At 39.4% G+C, this 14,029-nt stretch overlaps 1 protein-coding gene across 1 annotated transcript; it reads left to right on the forward strand.

The window, feature by feature from the left end:
- Positions 1–1,207: 1,207 nt before the first annotated feature.
- On the forward strand, positions 1,208–13,389 carry CCDC90B (coiled-coil domain containing 90B). The gene is made up of 9 exons (XM_026088548.1): positions 1,208–1,310; positions 2,975–3,094; positions 6,191–6,294; positions 8,569–8,670; positions 9,318–9,359; positions 9,439–9,510; positions 9,594–9,647; positions 10,453–10,567; positions 12,024–13,389. Exons 1-9 carry the CDS (start codon positions 1,208–1,210, stop codon positions 12,083–12,085), a joined length of 774 nt encoding a protein of 257 aa, XP_025944333.1. The 3' UTR covers positions 12,086–13,389.
- Positions 13,390–14,029: the final 640 nt, after the last annotated feature.

Below are 14,029 nucleotides of genomic sequence, written 5' to 3' on the forward strand. Positions count from 1 at the left end.
TGGGTATTTATACCCCTACAGGTTAAGTTCTTTGTCCATTCTCCAATTTGTTGCACCAGTGATTGCTCGACATGTAGTAGCTTCTTTGCTCTTGGTTGGTTTCCCCGTTGTCTCCAGGTGATGTTAGGGTACTCACTGATCATTGCTGAAGCTGTTTTGTTACTTTCTTATCTCCTTGTTCCCTCCTTGTTTGAACCAGCTCAAACAATTTTGGGAAAAGTTCAGCAATGTGCGGCCTTAGGCTTCAGTAAATTTAGCTACTAGTGCTAAGCAAATGCAATTATATCCAACAGTGGCCTGAAGCAGACAGGTTGGTGACAGCAGTTATAGCTTCCAAACATTGCGGAAGGACTAAATTCAGGAAAGGACAGAAACGAAATGGACACTTTTCTCTTAAATGCTTGCTACTGCAACTTTGCGTGCATGATGGCAAGGTGAGATGGAGAAGTGCACGTGCCCGTACAAAAGCAGGGATTTCTTCTCCTTAAGCAGTTTTCTTCTCCTTATCCCAGTGTCAACATAACGGACGGCTGAGAAAAACCCTAAAATTTTAAAATACATGACAGCGTGGCAGCCGGACAGGAACGGACAGGCTGGTGTGACCGAAACCCCCAGAAAGCGAATGGGAACATGAAGGGCTGCGCAGAATGACTTTCCGGCGCAGCTAGGTAGCTCAGCCGCCGCAAATGGGTCCGCGACGGCCGGAGGGGCCCCGCTAACCCCGGTCAGAGCAAGTTCAGGCTCAGGCAGGCTGCCAGCCCGTTCGTGCCCGGCCTGGGCAATAGCCACAGGCCCGTTAGGTGATGTATACATGAGGTACTGGGTGTTAGCTGGGGTGGACGGCGGGCCTGTCACGGCACGCAAGGCCCCCAGAGGGGTAGCTGCTGGGCCGCACAGGGGCATTTTGGGGGACACCAAGACCAAGGACACCGAGACTCAGGCCGAGGCCGCTCGGCGAGCGTAGGCCGCCGCGAGTCGCGCACGGCGGCGGGGGCGCTGCCGCTGCTGCCATGGCAACCGGCCCCCGGTCATGCGCATGCGCGGCGGGTGCTGCCACTCCTTCCCTCCGCACGGGGGCGCAGCGCCGCCGCCCGCCGTGCCGCTCCCGGACTACCACACCCAGCATGCCCCGCGGGCCCCGGCCGGATGTAGCGTCGCGGCAGCGCTTGCGCAGTGGGCGCCGCCTCGCGGAAGCGGCGGGGAGGCGATGGCGGGGGCCCGGCGCGCCGCCGCGCTCCTCGCCGGGGTGGGCGGCGGTGGCTGCCGGGCGGGCCCGTGCCGCGCCGCGCCGCCCCCGGCCGCGCGCAGAGGTGAGGGCCGGCGGGAGCGGCCCGTCGGGGTGCGTGAGGCGGGGGGGGCCGGGAGACGTGCGGGAAACGCTGGCCCAAAGGCGGGGCCGGCGCGGTGGGTGCGGGCGCTGACAGGCGAGGAGCAACCGCCGGTGCCGCCAGGCGAGCGGTGACGGCTCGGTGAAGGGATTCAGCTTGCGTGACGAGACGCTGCCTGAGGCAGAGTCCCTGAAAAGCGTGAGTGAGGTTTCAAGACAGCCGAGGAGCTCCGGGGGGGAAGAGCAGCATGTTTAGGCAGCCAAGAGCTTCATGCTGCAATATTGGCTCTTTTGAGAGAGAAAATGCCTGCGCAATGCGTGTGTTCATCCCAATGAAAAAATCCATGAGACTCAGAGGACTGAGATATGTTTATTTATTTGTAAACCCCTTCCTGTTTGGAAGCTGTTTTTCATTGGAAAAAGAATGTTTTATTCCACAGTGAAATTGTATGTATGTAACTTCATATATTTTTAATTTTTATATATATACACTTCATATATATATTACGTATATATATTATATATATATATTTATAACTTCTATGTGTATATATTTATTTATATAAGAGTTATATTTAATTATTTGTACGTAGTATTCAATGTTCGTGCACTTAAGCACAAATCTTTCCCCTGTCTCATTCACCTTAAATATAATATAAACTTTGGTTCCAATACTAGGACTTGGCTTAGCTAGTCATAGTCACTTACTTAAAGCAGATAGAAGAAAACACATCTTGATGTATCTAGCAGTGGTACAGTATAACTGCACTGTTGTTTAAATGATACAAAGCCTTTGAGTTAAGTCTAGATAAGATATAGAACAACGTTTTAGTTAAGGGAGAGAGCCAGCAGTGAGAAAGRTTTCAAATAAGCATGTATTTTGAAGTAATAAGCTTTTTAGATAGCAAAGATTCTATCAGAAAGAAATCTGTAATATGAAAGGCCCCAAAAAGGTAAGATGAAGGGGAAAAATATGCTTGAAATTTAAGGCAGGAGAAGAAAGGAAATGTTTTGTGGGAGGGCTTTCACAAAATAAATACATTGATACTGTGGATTCCTGACTTGGGAGATCTGAGGTATTAAGTACACACATCATCTTGTTTTATTTCCCAGTTACCTTACTGGTGAACCAACAAATTCATTCCGAATATTAGACCTGTGTAATTTCTTAAGAATTCAGTAGCTGTATCTTTACACATGGCACCCTCTTGCTGGTAAGGGTGGTAATAGAAGAAGAAAGCGTAAAGAGAATGAGGTTATGGGAATTGTGAGTGCATTAGTACTGCTAATGTTTTAAAAGTAGGAGCATGGTTTAAATGATGTTTTTCATATATTATAAAATTATTAGTCATATTCTTTTTACTTTTGGTGTGTCAGGATGCATGTCTGTTGCGCAGCTCCATACTTATACAAACGGACTTAGGACTGATGTACAGGCCCTAGCTGGTACAAAATTGCTGTGGAAAAGGGACAGATGGTTTCTGGTGTGTGTTATAACCAAACTGTCAAAAGGACCCAGCATTTTTTGTTGCAGCTTTCATGCAGCTTTGTTTTCTTTTCTGTGATGAAAGACATTAGAGTTGCTCTAGTACATGATAAACTGAACAAAGAACCTGACAGTTTTAAAGCATATGTTGTCACTTCCAGGTTTTGCTGCCACAGCTCTTAGAAGATCATATGATGTGAGAAGAGTTGAAATCACTCCCCTAGAACAGAGGAAGGTAACTTTTGATACCCATGCCTTAGTGCAGGATCTGGAAGCCCACGGTAAGCGACATCTGTTAAATAATTCAAAGCAAGACATTGAGTTTGAGTATTATAACTTCGAGTACTATCGAATTCCCCAAAGTGTCAATACTCTGTGTTATAAAATATGTTATAAGCCTCTAGAATGTGAGGGGAAGCATCTGATACAATTTGATGCCTCTGCAACTATGCAAATAAGCTGTTAGGTTAGATTTACCTTATTTGTAGCTGTATGTCAGTTTGTATAGTATCTTCCAGCTTCCGGGAACATAATACCTTTAACAAATGTAAAATAGCAGTAACAGTTAAAGAACTGTTTTCTAGCAAAAATGAAGCTTTAATATAAGATCCTTCAATTGGCTGCTAATAGTAACCTAAGTCACTGAAATTGAATTTTAAAACCAGATTGGTAATGCTTTTTTGTATTTCATTTAGTTATGAACTCTACGAAAAACTATCCAGTTCTTATCAATATGTAAGGCATTGTAGTGCTGCAGATGCAAACATATGATTTATATGTAGGTAATTGATGTGTGTCAATACCTGTGTATAAATGACAATTGACCCCACCTCAGAACAAGCTTATATTTAACATTTTGCAGAGTTAATGTGATTAAATATTTTTGATCATAGTTTCTGGTGGGTTTGGAGGCAGGAAGCAGAGTGTTCTTCTGCTGTCTATGCTTAATGTGTCTTTATGCATATTTTTAGTCCTTTTTTTACAGTTCTCCATTTTTTGGTTTGTTTGCCCTCCTCTTTAACTTTTTTAACTGTAAATATTAACAGCAGTATAGTGCTGTGATACATTCTTAATATCTGCACTTTTATTTTTTTAAGTGTGGCTCTCTTGGGTCAGATTAAAGGTTCATCTAGCCCAGGCTTCTATCTCTAACAGCAGCCATGAGTCAGTACCTGAAAAAAGTATAAAAATGGGACAGATATATATAGTGTATTCTCCTGTGCTTTCCAAGCATACTAGTGATTATCACCTGGGAGGTATTTTGAGCTGGATGTGAGTTTTATGTTTAGTACAGAATTTGTTCCATAAACTTACTTCATCCTTGAACCACTATGAACTGGTTAGCACCCAAAACACCCTTTGGCATGGACTTCCGCAAGTCCGCTCCTTTTGTGGAAAAAGTACTGCCTTAYGTTTATGCAGAACCTGACTTCCACTCAGTTAATTTGATGCCCTTTCAGTTCTTTTGTGGGAAGAGGGAGTGAACATTTCATGTCTCATATTCTCCTATTCCTCCCTCATTCTGTTCCCGACAGAAGAGTTCTATCCTGTTGAATTTTTCTTTTTACAGCTGCATTTCCATACTTTCAATTGTTCTTGTTACCCTGGTGTGAGTCTTTTCCAGTTCTTTTGCATCCTTTTGGAATGGGAAGGGAACAGAATTACAAGCACTATTTGACAACTGAATGTCCTGTGGGTTTCGATATAATGTTATATCTATTTTGTTTTCTACTCCTTTTTTAATAATTCATGAAGTTTGGTTTGCTTTGTTGATCTCTGCTAAGCATTGAAATGATCTCATCATCAAACTGTTGGTTATCTGTTATAATCCCAAGTTTTTCCTCCTAAGCAACAGTTAGAACGTCATAGCCAAAGATTAGGGGTATTTTTCCATTAATAGGGTCTAATAATAATATGTATTAGTACTTAGAAGAGTACTGAGAGTCTACTATTGGTGTTTATTATTATTTCTACCGATATTTTTTTGTGCATATGTCAGACTTACCAACTTGTGATTCCTTACATCTTCTCTGGAGCAGTTCTTAAAAATCAGTGTTGCATTTGCCATTTTCCAGTCCTCAAGTAATGAAGGTAGCTTAAGTGAGACATCCCCACTACAAATTCAGCTACTATTTCTTCTTTGAGTTCCTTTAGAATTTGTGGGGTCAATACTGTCCAGTGCTGGTGAGTTGTTGTTAATTAGTTTGTAGATGTTATGGAACAAGTTATCAAATACTTCAGTATTACAATGACAGAGCTCTAAAGGTAAAACTTGCAGATATTACAGAAGTGAAAGATACATTTAGTTTTAGTCAAACTTACCGCATATAGTTTTCGGGCTCCAATCTCTTATTGTTGCATATGTTAATTTCTCCACATTTTTTAATGGGCAGCAAAGACTGCTACTGCTATAGAGAAAAATAATTTTATGAATTGGCAAAAACCTAAGTTAAATAACTCTGTAACTTCATAGGAACCAAAGCAATACTATCACACCTCTTAGTGGAAGGAAGTTGTCATAAAGCATGCATAGCTTTTTCAGTAATGTAAACTGATGGTGCATCTTGACAATTCTAGTGCTTTAGAAGGGAACAGTGGCATTTTTCTCTAAATAATCTGCCTTGAAAGCATTTTTCAAAAAAGTTAGTTGATCCCATTTTATAAAGCAGAGCAACTGAAATACAAAACATCAATTAGATTTCTGGAAATAAATCCTTAGGGCTAAAGCCCTCAGCACTAAATCAAAGTCGGCTAATCTCTGACAGCTGGTTGTTTTATTATTCACCACTATCATCTTTAAACACATCAAAATTGCACCAACCTATAGACAAAGTGTAAATTTTATCCTTGGAAAGGAAAAATCCCATAGTCTGAATTCATTCCACAAGCAATAGATGCAGCAGTTTTAAAATCAGGAGTTTTGCATGTGTCCATATCTCTGCAGAACAACTTCAATATGTGTGGATTGAACTTTTAATTTGATTATTCTATAGGATGCATTCTTTGTGGCAAAAGGTAAGTTTGATTTTAATAGAACTTTAAAAAGTTTATAATAAAGTAAAATTTTGCTGGTCTGTTTTTATAATGCATGAGCAGTTAAATATTTTACAGAAGTTTTGTCCTCCTGTGAGCCATACTATAGACTATTTCAGTTTATTAAAAATTAATAATCAATGCCTTTCAGATTTTTGCAGCATCGAGTCTGAACTTTTCTAATTAAAAGACACAGTGACTGACTCTTCCCTGTCAGTTTTCAGTCCTTGTGTGTTGCGGTAGTTAGGTAAAGCAACCGTGGGTCCCAGTTTATTATGTAGCTCTTACTCTTCATCTGACTTTCTAGTATTATCTCAACTTGTCATCTTTCAACTGTCTTTCAGGCTTTGGGAAAGAACAAGCGGAGACCATTGTATCGGCACTAATAACTCTGTCAAATGTCAGCTTAGACACAGTCTACAAGGATATGGTGACCCAAGCTCAGCAGGTAAAATGTCATACATGGTTATATAAATATAATGATGCATATTTGCATAGTTAAAAGACAGGTGAGAACTTGCTGTAGTAAACACTTTACTGAGATAGATTTTCCTAAGTTTCTAACTACTATTAAACTATAAAAGGATGGCAATATCTTACATATAACACCTTCTTACAGGAACCTAAAGTGCTTTCCCAATGCAGTCACAGTATGTAAGTGTAGCGCAGAGATTGCTTCATTTGCTACTGAAAAATTCTGAGGTGAAACAAAAATTTTAACAGCCCTTCACAACAGTTGAGGATAGAAAAGCAATTTGAAAGCATTCCTGAGAGATAACAAAACCCTACATAAAACAGCAGAAAGGTGTCTGTGTTTTTTATTGAACAGTAGTAAAGGTGTCAGCTTTGTTCATACATATGCTGTATTTGTTGTGCTTCGTTATTTTCTGGTTCATAAACTGAAAACGACTTTCATTATTTTACTTCTGCATTTTAGTCTCTAAAGCTATATTGATCCTAGAAGCTARAGGTGGCTAGGGCATGGGCTCAAACATCACCACACAGTAGTCCAGACTGTTAAACTGTTAGTGCGGCCCTTGGCCTGTGCCGACTACCAGCCTCCCTGACCTGGGCCCAGTTTACGGGAAAGCATAGGGCCGGGAGCTGTGCAAGATGGGGTGGGCAGAGCCACCTGGTTTTAGGAGGAAGAGATTTTAACCATCTGGGCATGAGCTGTGGCATGTCACTTGCCCTCAGGGACAGCCGGGGGCCCTGACTTRTTTGTTTGTATAAACCTAGCCATTGGCACCGGTCAGTTCAACACCTCCATCTGCACACGAGCCGAGTACCAAGTTGTCGTCTTTGCTTAGGCATGCAGGCGAACGTTTGTGAACGTATCTGGAGGCAGTGAATCGGTGAAGTAGTACGATTTCTTTTCTGCTGATAACCGAGGTGGTGACAGGTTTCATCTTAAAAAAAAAAATTGCCCAAATAAAGCTCTGATGCACAGTAATAATTAGTCAGGAAGGCTCTGCTAGCTGAAACTATGTCCTGTTTTTCTTCAGTGAGTTAATGCAATTAAACATTTATTGCTACTTTATTTAAAATGCTGAGTCTTGATTACAGCAGGTTTTTATCTCACTGACATTTATTCTTGGTAAAACTTATCTGACTTTTTTTTTAAATACATCTCAAAGAGAAGAAACCAAAAACTTGGGTGTTTCTATTGTTTGGGTTTTTTTAAGTCAAAGTGGAAACATTTCTTTTGGGGGATCCTGTTGCACTTAAAGTCAGTATCCCAAATGTAATTTGCATGGAATTTTGTTAGACAGAAAACTGCTTGTTGTAATGTAATTGCTGTTGAAGCGAATATTTTAAGATGGGATGAGAAAATCAGTTCCAAAATGTAAACGCAGCTGAAGTTTTACCAGGAATTGTTAAAAGCTGCAACTTCGTYGTGTTCAGCAAAGTAAAGTCAGGCTTCAGGGGAAGTTGGGTCAGGATGTGTTTTAGGTATTTAGTTCAACATAGGATCTGAGAAATACTGTTTACTTGTAGTCTGAATGAGAGCTCTTCATTTTGCTGGCGTGGAGCTTTAAAGGCAGAATCCCACAAAACTGTCATCGTTCATGTTAAACAGTAGGGTAACTTCCTTATACTAGGCRTAGGAATATTGCTTTCAAGATTATAAAATACAGTGTTTCCTCCTTTATCTTCTCTGTAGTTTATAAATAGTGGCTGGATTTTGAACTTCTTAGTCCAAAGACCAGAAAGGCTTTCCATTTTCTGCAGTGTTCTACTAACAAGCATCACACTTCAGAGCTGAGAGGACAGTGTGATATTCATATCATTAAGTTCTTGCCTTGTGACGACTCTTTGGACAAGAAATGCAAGTGCTTATTTAGGAACTGGATTGAGACTAACAATTCATGTTTTACAGTGTACTCAACATTCTTYGAAAGGGGTCGAAAATGAACGACTACCCTGAAGTTTCTAGTCTATTTCACTTGCAGCTGCTTGGACTAGATACCTCTGGCTTTTTTGCTTAAATTCAGAATTACTTAATGAAAACAACAAAAAATCACAAAAAAAGCCTCTTGAATCTTTCAAACAAATTCCAACTATAAACTTCCGTGATTCGGCCACTCTCTTGTTGTTTTTTCCCCCGTTTTGTGCTTTGTTGTAGCTTATTTCATAATCTCAGACCTGGAAATCTCTGCTTTCTTTGACTTTTCCAGAAAGTGTGGAACTTAATCATTTTGACATGTTTGTTGTTTCGAAGGAAATAACTTTACAGCAGATAATGGCACATTTGGACTCCATTCGAAAAGATATGGTCATCCTGGAGAAAAGTGAATTTGCAAACTTGAGAGCAGAGAATGAGGTACTAATAAATATTTTAAATTAAGCAACTAAATTGTAATACATGTCGGGTTATACCTGCTGAACACTTTTTGTGGAGCAAAATATTTATGTAGAAGTAATCATGGATGCTTCTGTCAGAGTTGAAATGTTTGTGGATGGATGATGGCTTCTGTGATCATATAAAAATATATTTCACTTGGTAAGAYTTGCTCAGTTCTTCTGGAAAGAAAAATTGTTTGCATCGTAGAATAATCTTTATTTTTATTTAGGGGTGCTTCTAGTAGAGCCTTATCRTAAATCATAAAGTACAGGGAGAGTAGTCAGCCATTTTTATGCAACAGTTTAATTAAACAAGTGATTTAGATGTATTTTGGTTGGCTTGACAGCATTTCAGTATTTTTCTGCTATCCTTAGTCTCAGTATAACAAGTTTATCATTGTATATCGTTAAAAAATAATACCTTAATTTCCAGTTAGCAAAATTTCCAATAGGTTATACCTGGCTATATAGATTAAACACACTAGTTAGGTTATGCAATCAAGAACAAATTGCTCCATTAGGAGAAAACTCATGGAAGAGTAATTACAGTGAATGCAATAGTAACTGTGTAGTGACAACACTTTATTTTCTGAATTTGTAAAATACTTTTTTCTCCCTTACACCTAGAAAATGAAAATTGAATTAGATCAAGTTAAGCAACAGCTACTGGTAAGTAAACAGCAAGTATGTATACATTCATATTAGGGGAAGTAAACAGTTATTTTCATAATTGTTATTTGTTTTAAAGAATGAAACAGGTAAAATCCGAGCTGACAACAAGCTAGATATAAACCTGGAAAGAAGCAGAGTGACAGATATGGTGAGCTGGGCTTTGAAGATATCCTTCTCAGTTTTGTTTCTTGTTTTCCTTTACTACAATTGTAATTTGTCTTTTATTCACAGTTTACAGATCAAGAGAAGAAACTCATGGAAGCAACTACAGAGTTTCATAAGAAAGTAAGTATTAAACAGAGCCCACTTTATAATGTGGAACTGTTTTCTTCTTATTATATGTCATGTAAACTCAAAACTCTCATGAAAGTTAATAGGATTTTTATGTGGCAAAACAAAAGGCTGGGATGTATCACTCATACGTGTTATGTTTGTTGTCTAGGTGGGATTTGTGCTAAATATAACTTGGGTGGAAGGGGTCATGCAAGCTGTATCTCTCACTTCGTGTGTTAATGCGTAGGCTATTGTATGTGGGGTGTGCGGTGTCACGCTGCCCTTCCTAATATTAAAGGCTAAGGTGATCAGCTGTACCAAAGGGGTAGTTTAGCTGCCTACAGCCAAGGAACAATTTGGTGGGCTGGAAGTCCTCAGACCAGCATGCAGGCACTGAAGTCCAAGAGGCTGTGGTGGACATGTCCCATCTTCAGTATCTCTCCTCCCTTTTCTGGATATGGTTTGTGGATGATTAAATCAGTGTTTCACAGAAATTTAGGCATATATCTATACATTGTAGAATGGTGCCTTTAGGTTGATCAGGCATTGGCACATCAGAGAAAAATCTGTAGTATGTAAATTTTCTTTTCTTCTTTTCTCTCTTCCTCTTTAATACCCCACTTGTATATATTAAGTGCTTCCTGGTGTCTTCTAAGGTCACTTAGCAGTTACATATTTTACTTCGCTGACAGGTTGGAAATTTGGTTTAAAGTGTTTTTCTTTCTCGTTTCTGATAGTATGGCATTTCTGTTTGGTTTTGCAAAACTGAAAGGGCTAGAGATCACAGTCAAATATATGTTATCTTTTAATGTTTCAGGATTCAAGTACCAACAGTGTTATCTCAGAAATCAGTAATAAAATTGACACTGAAATAGCTTCCTTAAAAACACTTATGGAATCTAATAAGCTGGATACAATACGTTATTTGGCAGGTATGTGATAGGCAAGAAGGCAAGTACCCATGCAGTGTTTTGGAAGTATAGAATTTTATTAAAGTATGTTTCTAAAGACCGGAGAGACAGTTCTAGAAAATCTTTCTTTTGTAAACTAGTTGTGTGCTGTTGTGTCTCTTTGCATTTCCGTGTGTTGCAAACAGAACGATTATGTCTCTGTAGTATGTAAGCAGTGCTGTCAGTTGCCGTTCCAAGGAACGGAAGCTGCCTGTAGCGTGGAAACAAATGGCTGATGCAAAGCACATCCAAGAAGTCAGCTGTGCAGCAGTAGATAACTGGGGCTGGGGCGGGATGTAGCCCCCTTTAAAACAAAAGTGACATAGAACATGGAAGAGGTGCATGAAAGCATTGCAGCTGGATTAGGATTGTGCCCAGAACTGGGATCAGAAGGAACATGAACTTGGCAGGGGAGGGCTAAATATATTCTGTCTAGTCTGCCAGTATGTGTCTTTGCTGCAGGCATTTACAGGGCAGAGTTGTTCCAGAAGCTCTTCTGAGGTCCTTTAAGTTATCCTGAAAGTTTGCTGACARTTAGAACTAGTCTGAGAGTGAAGCAGTATATTCACATATTCTTATGATTATGTGTAAGCTATATTGTGGGTGGGTCTGCTTTCAGATCCTGAAAGTCCTTGTGACTTCTGTTGAATGGAACATGGAAATAGGGGAACCTCTTACTTTGAAATCACTGTATTTTCCTGCTGCAACCAGTTCTGCCTCCCATTCAGACTTTGAAAGAAACACATTTTCAGTGTGGCAGTATTTATACTTTTCCCTGCCAAGTAGAACAAATTAAGTCTGATTTGAGATTGACTTTTCAATATATACATAAYTAGGGTAATTTATATTGCATTAGAGCTGAATAAAAAAAGAATAACACATTACATTTGGAAGTGAGAACAAGTCCAAAGACAAACCCAGTTAGCTTTATTCTAACATTATCTGAAACAACAGCTTAACAGTACTGTAAGACAACAGATCAGGCTTCAGAGGCACTGTGCCTAGAAATCCTAATGTTGTATCAGGTGTGTATATTGTTAGTTCATTTTGTTAATTTTAATTTATGTCTAACGAAAGACCTGTCATAACCATCTCTCCTGTAATATAATTTGTGATAAATGGGGAACATTAGTAAAAATTATGGTAGCCTATTGTGCTCTGTATATCCAAAAGAGTTCTAGAAACATAATTCCTCAGACTGCTTAATCTGACCTCCCATCTCACAGTTTGGGCAGTACTTCTGTATAGGTTATTAAATCTAAGACAGGACACTGTCATTTAAAATTCTTCTGTCACCCCTGCAGCAATTCAGGAAGTTTAGGAAACTGCTCTAGAGTTAAATTATCCTTCCATCTGTATGCAGTTAGTCTTCTGCATGTAGAAGATGATGAAATTTAGCATTGACTTAATAATTACCTCTTTTCTTTTGTTTTAACAGCTTCAGTATTCACTTGCCTAGCAATAGCACTGGGATTTTATAGGTTCTGGAAACAGATCTAAATGGAATGACTGCATCAAATATAGATGGAGAAAAGGCCACCATGCAACATCTGCTAGACTGTCATGTTTGAGCTGTAGATAATCTTGGTACCCTTTTGTTTTGATATTCTTGTTGTGCACTAAAAATGTTTTCTGAATAGGTAACACTAAAGATCAAAGTAATTGTGGGGGTGAGGGGAAGTAGGTGAATACATAGTAATAATTCTTTGTCCCATATTCAATAATTTATTTACTTCCAGAGACTTTCTACATTAAATCAGACAGTGTTTCCTAATGTTTCAGAATTAATTTTGTTCTGTCTGTCAGAACATTCGCTATGCTCTCAGCTCCCCTCAAAATGGAAATACTAAACATTTGATATGCCCATGAAAATATGGGAATGCTAATGCCAGATTCCAGCAGATCTACTCTGATCCAAGCTGAGTACTCTAATCTTAAATACAGGAGCTGGATGTTTCTTCAATCCATTACTCTTTTCTGATGAGTTGAAGCATGGCCCCTTGGTAATACATATAAACACGCACTCCSAGGCTTTTCCTAAGGAGTCCTCTTTTCCTTGAAAAGTGGTTTACATAGATTTAAAATCTCATTTAAAGCTAAGATGTCTCCATACTTTTTTAATACCGTTTACCCATACCTGCAGAGGCCAACAGAATAAGGGAAACTCTTCTGTCTGTCTCTCTTTCCAAAGGGACATATTCTCACAGTGTAGAGCCTTGGGCAGATAAGTGTTCATAACTCTTCCCTTCAAGTAATACAGAGTATTTCCAATAAACCCTCATGTATTTTCTGAGTGTAGGATCTGACTTCTAATGTGACTGTACTCAGCATCTCAGATAAAGGTGCTAGTGTGGTGGTGGTCCTCCTCCTCCCTGTCTCCACGCTTCTCTGGAGTGTTTTGTAATCCCATGGAAATAAATGGGCCACACTGACTTCTGAACTAACCTGTGATGACGGTCCCTCTACCTTCTGCAAGCACCTCATGGCTTTGATTGCCGAGATRGAACATAATGGGTGGACATCTTCCAAAACTGAAGCAGTCACACTTTGCTGAGTACAAATGCCTATGCTTAGTTTGGATCTTCTATTAAAATACAAATTCTTCCTGGATTAAACTTTACTTAAAGAATAGGCCCTTAATGGGCTATAGAGCATAAAATTTTGGATAGTGACAATTTTTTTTCTATTGCGGTTTTATTCTCTTTACAGTTGAATTTGCTGGTACCCTGCAAATTCTTATATTCTGTGCATGAAATTATGTATTTAAACATTTTCATTTAAGAAAATAAAATGAATTTGTTACATTTGCTGCCTGAAAGACTTGAATTCAGATTACCAGCTTGTAAAAATGAGATTTTTTATAATAGACCCAGTGCTACTCTGTTGAGGGTTGAGCCTGCTTTYTACAATGTCAGTGTATTTGTCAAATAGGTATGGGGGTGCTACCAGCAAAGACTTCAGGCAGTCGTTCTTGTCTGCTGTAATGGTCATGGGTACAGATTCATCTTGTAGTAAACTCGACCCATTCTGGAAGTTCTCAGAAAGATTCAGACTGATCATTTGCGCTGTTCCTACACAGCAGCRATGTAGGAAATCTCTCAAACCCTTTTTCCCTCCACCCCACCCCCCGCCACACACACCCTTAAGTGGGCACTAGAGACTGGATTTCTCCTTTTTAGCTCTGATAGAAGACTTATGCTGTTGCTCAGCTGCCTCTCTCGCAGTCTATTGCACATGTGCACAAAAACAATCAGATGATTGACTTTTTTTCATTAACTTTGAAATTCACAGATTAACTTTCCTTTAGGTAACTGAGGAGAGGACAGATCATGATTCAGGCATTAGCAACTTAACCTTTATTAAAGTCTTATATTATTGACCTGACTTTTATTATTGAAATCAAAATTGTCACAATATTATGCATGATGAAGGTTCCAATAGGAA

The sequence above is a fragment of the Apteryx rowi genome, unplaced genomic scaffold (assembly GCF_003343035.1).
Source record: "Apteryx rowi isolate R43461 unplaced genomic scaffold, aptRow1 scaffold_770, whole genome shotgun sequence".
Classification (NCBI taxonomy): domain Eukaryota; kingdom Metazoa; phylum Chordata; class Aves; order Apterygiformes; family Apterygidae; genus Apteryx; species Apteryx rowi.